General features: G+C 54.8%; 1 protein-coding gene across 1 annotated transcript; it reads left to right on the top strand.

Annotated features, from left to right (window-relative positions):
• Window positions 1-433: 433 nt before the first annotated feature.
• LOC145392096 (uncharacterized) lies at window positions 434-1,328 on the top strand. The gene is made up of 3 exons (XM_080266551.1): window positions 434-476; window positions 769-1,012; window positions 1,127-1,328. The coding sequence occupies exons 1-3, from the start codon at window positions 434-436 to the stop codon at window positions 1,326-1,328; spliced, it is 489 nt and encodes a 162-aa protein (XP_080122677.1).
• The last annotated feature ends 4,813 nt before the right edge of the window (window positions 1,329-6,141 follow it).

Genomic DNA, 6,141 nt, shown 5'->3' with positions numbered 1-6,141 from the left:
GCTACAAACACTCCTGCTCCCAAAACCCCCTCATTACCCTACATTCCCTCTCACCTCCCCCCCACCAATACCAACAAGACCTGGAACAGCTACTCTTTTGCTACCAGGAGGCCTTTGCCTTGCGTCTGGGAGATGTGGCCCAGACTGAAGTCTTATACCACCTCATCCACACTACGGGACCCCCCATGCACCAACCAACATGCCGCAAAAACCCAGTGCAGTGCCAAGAGGAAGACAGCCAGATCCAAGAGATGCTCAGTGCAGGGATAGTGACACTCTCCAACAGTCCCTAGTCTTCCCCCATAGGCTTAGTAGGAAAGAAAGACGGATCCATGAGGTTTTGCATCGATTACCATCAGCTGAATGACATAACCATAAAAGACGCCACGACACTTCCTCAGATCAACAACTCCCTAGACTCTCTATACAGCGCATGGTGGTTCTTCACCTTAGATCTGTAGTCAGGCTACTGGCAGGTACCCATCCAACCGAAGCACCGTAACAAAACTACCTTCTCCACCAGCGGCAGACGGCTCTACGAATTCAACGTCCTTCCCTTTGGCCTGTGCAACAGGCTGGTCACCTTCTCCTGCCTAATGGAGTCAGTCCTGTGAGGGCCCAGCTGGGAGACGTGCCTAGCTTACCTAGACGATGTTATCGCGTTTGGGAGCACCTGGAAAGAACACCTTGACCACTTAGAACAGGTGCTGCACCACATACAAATTGCGAGTCTGAGACTTAAACCATCCAAGTGCAACCTGGCATGAGGGTCCGTCACTTTCCTTGGCCATGTCATCTCACGTGAAGGACTCATCCCAGAGCCTGACAAGTTCCAAGCCATCCCAGAGATCACCTCACCTACGGATGTCAAAGGAGTCCATGCCTTCCTCGGCCTTGCCTCCTACTACCGGCAATTTGTTAGGAATTTCGCCACCATCGCCAAACCCCTACATGACCTGACGAAAAAGAGGGAGGCTTCCAGTGGAGTGCCTCGAGTCTCGAGGCTTTTGAGGTACTGAAGCACCACTTCACCATGGGGCCGAGTTGCATTTCCCGATTACATCCAGCCCTTCCAGCTGTACACCCGATGTCTTCCTAATTAGAATAGGCACTGTCCTCGCACAAGTCAGGGAAGCCAAGAGCACATCATAGAGTGTGCCAGCCAGAACACTGACCCCATTGAAGGCCAACTACGCTGCCACGAAGTGCAAATGCCTCGGTGTGATCTGAACACTGAAGCACTTCAGATCGTATCTGGTGGGTACCCCACTCACCATTATTACAGACCACAAGTCCCTAAAGTGGCTGCAGAGGTCCAATACTACTGACGCCCTCTTAGTACAATGGAGGGTGTTATGCTAGGTGTTCTGGGGTCGACCTCTTGTCCTAAGAACGCTAGGTACTGAGCCAGGGTTCTCTTTCCAGATCAGAACTAGAATACACAACAAAAGGAACAGGGCATAAAGACTCGGCTGACCAACCTTACACGTATATTACTGTTATGCTGGTGTTTTTAAGGCGACTTCTCGTCCTAAAAACACTAGCGACTGAAGCAGGGTCCTTTTTCTAGACCGGAAGTGAAGCACCAACAAAGGAACAGGACATAAAAACCAGGCAGTATACCTTAACACATCTATTACCTTAATTCTAACCATTACAATACAACACAGAGTGATATTTGAGATACAGGGGAACAGGGATACAGAGTTAACAAAATATAGTTACACTCAGTACACACTACAATGCTCATACAGGGATATCTTGAATTATATATGGTATTGTCTATGTGTCACTTTTAGGCAGGATATACACTGAACTGATCACAAAGGGGATAAACAAGATTGGGAGTCTGTAGGGGAAATATTACTATAAATAAGATAGGGTGCGGATAGCGACACTTGACACAGTCACCTGGTCACGGCGACACTCACACTCAGGCTTTTGACCGGCCCGCGCACCCTAGCCTTATGTGTTCACAGAAAGTTCTTTTATTGGGGGGACTTGGATAATTACTCTAAGGTTCATTCTCTGTCCTGCCGACACTGAGTTCTTTTGGACTATTGGTAACTGCACTGTTCTTCACTTAGTCACTGTTCACTGTTCTTTTCCCCGATTTGTTCTCGACACAAGGGGCGTCACTGTTTACCTGTATCTCCCAGGTAATGTTCACTCCGTGACAAGGGCGTGAGAGTAGAGCCCTAGGGGGACCCGCCTGCAGAGGGCAAGGGATTACCCGCAGGGGAGTCACTGCCCGGGCCACACTTGTCGGTGGGGTGCAGGGAGGCCCTCCCGTCTGGGGGCCTCTACCTGAGAGGTGGCCCTCGAGTTGGGGCCTCGTCGGTGTGGTGCAGGAAGGCCCTCCTGTCTGGGGGCCTCGACCTGGGAGGTGGCCCTCGAGTTGGGGCCTCGTCAGTGTGGTGCAGGGAGGCCCTCCTGTCTGGGGGCCTCGACCTGAGAGGTGGCCCTCGGGACTGGGGCCAAACAGCTGGAGCAGTCGGGCCTGTCATCTCTGGCTCCGGGGAGTGAGGGAGCCGGGATTGCCTTCATCAGGAGCCGGTGGGTCTGGCCTGGGTGTCCTGGGACTGCGGGCGCCTAGGGGAAGAGGCGCAGACAGGGCTGGGCTGCGGCAGCTTCTCCTTCGGGACTTGAGGAGGAACAAGGATCTCCCAGGCGTGGGAGGTAGGTCCGATATCGGGCCTTGCCACCACTCTAGTGTCACCTCCGGGGCTATATCCCGGGTGGTGACGAAGGGCTCCCACAGGGGGAAGAGGCTGGAGAAGGACTCACGTCACTCGTGTCCTCTCTGGTACGTCCTGAGGCCGGAGCCTTGGGTCGCCTTACCCTGGTACATACGTTGGCTGTGGCCATGAGCTTACCTGGTGTACAAGGAGCAACTGAAGGGCGTACAAGGCCGCTCCTTCCCCGCCATGTATAGAGACCATCGGCGCGGTGTTACTCCTGTAGGAGAGAACAGCAGGAGAGTGATGCACTGGGGCAACTCTCTCTCCGGGGTGCACTAAGGCCGGAGCCTTGGGTCGCCTTACCCTCGTACACTTTATTAGGCCGTAGCCTTGGGTCGCCTTACCCTCGTACACTTTATTAGGCCGTAGCCTTGGGCCTCCTGCCCTTGGGCCTCCTGCCCTAGAGGGTGTAACAATTGCCGTCAATACGGTGTTACTTGGGACTGAAGCTAGTTCAGTCCCACCCCTTTTCTGACGACGGTTGTTCCGCCTGCAAGGTAGTTGCCTTTCCCCAGTCACATGGTATTGGGGCAGTTGCGGGGAACAAGGGCCCAGGACCGTAGTGTCCTGGTGACCCTCTTGATTGGGGTCACTAACCCCACCGTTGTGTCCTCCTGGGGTGGTGGTGCGGTGGCGGTCCGGTGGTGGGGTGGGGGGTGGTGAGGTGGGAGGTCCAGTGGCGGGCACGGCGGGCATTTTACCACCCTCCGCGTTGTAAAAGTCACGACCCCGTGACTGGAGGTGGTAGGTGGTGGAGGTGGTTGTCTGGTGGGCCGGGGTGAGGTGTTGGAGGAGGCTGACCCAGTGGGTGGTGAAGGTGTTAGGCTCCTGATGGGGGATGAGAGTGAGCCGGAGGGAGGATGGATGGTCGGTCCAGCGTAGGAGTCGAAGAAGGTGGTGGGTCTCTCGGATTCTGGCATGTGGGAGGTCGTGGGGTAGCCAGTGTACTCTCGTCACCTTCATCTCGGGGAATGGTGCCTGGTGAGGAGATGAAAGCTGAATGCTGGAGAGTGACGGGAGATTGGTGGTTTTATGGGGGATGGTTCGGTGGGAGGAGCATTGTACCTTGGGGAATTGGGACCTGGGAAGATTCCATCGTGCTTGGTGGAGGGGGAGGGTTATGGGGGAGGTGTTTGGGGTGGGGGGGGTACGTGGTGGTGGTGGGTGGTGGGATGGGCGTGCGATGGGCGGTGGTGTTGGGTGTATCTCGAGGGTGGGCATGAGAGGCGTCCTGATCTGGTGGTGGTGGTAGTGAGGGTTGGTGTGGGTGGTGAGGGTGGTTGTGCACGTGGTGGTGGTGAGGGCGTGCAGCTGTTAGGGGGAAGGCGAGTGGGGATGCGGTGTGGCGCATATAATGAGAATGGTCAAGGGGAAGAGGGGTGGTGGGTGTGCAGGTGGTAGGGTGGTGAGTGGTGAGGTCTGCGGAGGTGGTGGCTTTGGGTGGTGGTGGTGATGTGAGCAGTGGGGGCGGTGTGGGTTGGGAGGTGGTGGGTGGACAGGTGGTAGGGAGGTGAGTTGTGAGTTGTGGAGAGGTGGTGGTCTCGGGCGGTGGTGGTGGTGTGTCGGGGGGCGGGCTGGTTGTCGGTGAGGTGGAGGGAGGGGGTGAGAAGGAGTAGGAGTAGGAGTCTGGGGGGTAATTCTCAGAAAGGTCAGTATGGACAAGTGTGCGGGCAGAGGTGCAGGTCGGGTGGGCGCGGGGGTGGTCAGTGTTGGGTGGGTGGAAGGGTCGCACATGGCGATTTCGGTATGTGCGGTGTTGTCCCTGTTGATCGATGATGACTTGGTATGGGTTGGGTACTCGAATAATTTTGAAGGGGCCATTAAATCGGGGGGAGGTTTTGGAGGGGGCGGGCAGGTGTGCAACAACTACGGACTGACCAGGTTTGTATGGGTTGGAGTGATTTGTGTCGGCCGCCAGGTCTTGTTGAGTGTGTAGGTGGTGGAGGCGGCGTTTGAGGTGGTGGAGGGGGTCGGTAGTGGAAGGTGGGGTGGGTGGCTGTAGGTGGTGGCGGAGTGGTAGGAGTAGTGGAGATTCCCCGAAAACTCTTTCATGTGGAGTTATCCCGTCTTCTCGTGGGCATGTGTTTAAACCCCATTGGATAACCTTGACGTGGGTAGGCCAGTCCTCGTTCCCTGTTTGCATAATGCGTGTGCGGACCTGGTTCATGAGGGAGTGATGGCTCCTCTCGCAGATGCTGTTACCTTGGGGCCAGTAGGGGGATGAGTGGGAGATGTGGTATCCAAATATGTTTGCCAGTTCTTCCCAGACCTTGCCAGTAAATTCTGGGGCATTATCTGAGTGCAGTGCTTGGGGAATACCAAAATACGGGAAGACATGGCGGGTGAGGGCGTCAGCAACTGATACTGCATTGTGATCTTTGGCGGGGCATGCGATGATAAACTTTGAATACACATCCACGAATGTGATTATGTATTTGTACCCTGCTTTGGGTGTGAGGGGGCCGACGACGTCTAAGGAAAGTAGTTGCCAGGGTTTCTGCGCTGTTAATTTTCCTGAAGGGCCGGGTGTACGGGTGATGTCCTTTCCTAAAGCACAGGCTCGGCAGGATTGTATGATGTTCTTGGCAATGGTGGATGGGTTAGGTGTCCAGTACATGTCGGTAAAGACTTGTAGGAGTTTTTTAGTTCCCAGGTGGATGCCGTTATGGGCGTGGAGGTGTAGCATAGTGTCGTGGGCGGTGGTGGGGCTTAGGACGATGTGTCCGTTGGGATCGAACATGTGCTCGCCGTGTGGATGGAGTTTACCGAATGTGTTCGGTGGGATCCAGGTAGGGCGTTGTTTGTTGTGCCACACTTGGATTAGGTCTGGCTCTGTTGAGATTGCATTGATTGGTAGACGGGACAGGGCGTCGGCGTTTGTGTGGAGTTTGCCTGGTCGGTATGAGATCTCGAAATCATACTCCTCGAGTGTTTCTCGCCATCGTATGAGTTGTGCGTTGGTGGTGTTTGACTGACGTAACCATTGTAGGGATTGGTGGTCCGTAATGACTATCACATGGGTGCCTGAGATGTAGGAGTGAAAGTAATCGAGGGGCCAGATGATTCCCAGGCACTCTCGTTTGGTGGCCGCGTAGTTTCTTTCTGCAGGATTTAAGGTGCGGCTGGCACAGGCGATGATATGTTCGCGGTCGTTTTGCACTTGTGCAAGGACAGCCCCTATGGCGATGAGTGATACGTCGGTATACAGGCGGAATGGGAGGTTGTAATCTGGGAAAGCGACGACGGGGGCAGAGGTTAGCTTGAACTTGAGGGTGGTGAATGCAGTTTTTCTTGGTTCGGTCCATATGAACGGCTTGCCTTTTTTTGTTAGGTCGTGTAGGGGTTTGGCGATATCTGCAAATCCTTTGACGAACCGCCTGTAGTATGACGTTAGGCCTAG

The sequence above is a fragment of the Coenobita brevimanus genome, chromosome 21 (genome assembly GCF_032717465.1).
Source record: "Coenobita brevimanus isolate Jiangsu-jjx chromosome 21, ASM3271746v2, whole genome shotgun sequence".
NCBI lineage: Eukaryota > Metazoa > Arthropoda > Malacostraca > Decapoda > Coenobitidae > Coenobita > Coenobita brevimanus.
The sequence above is the reverse complement of the archived record's forward strand: the minus strand, read 5'-3'. Positions and strand labels throughout refer to the sequence as shown.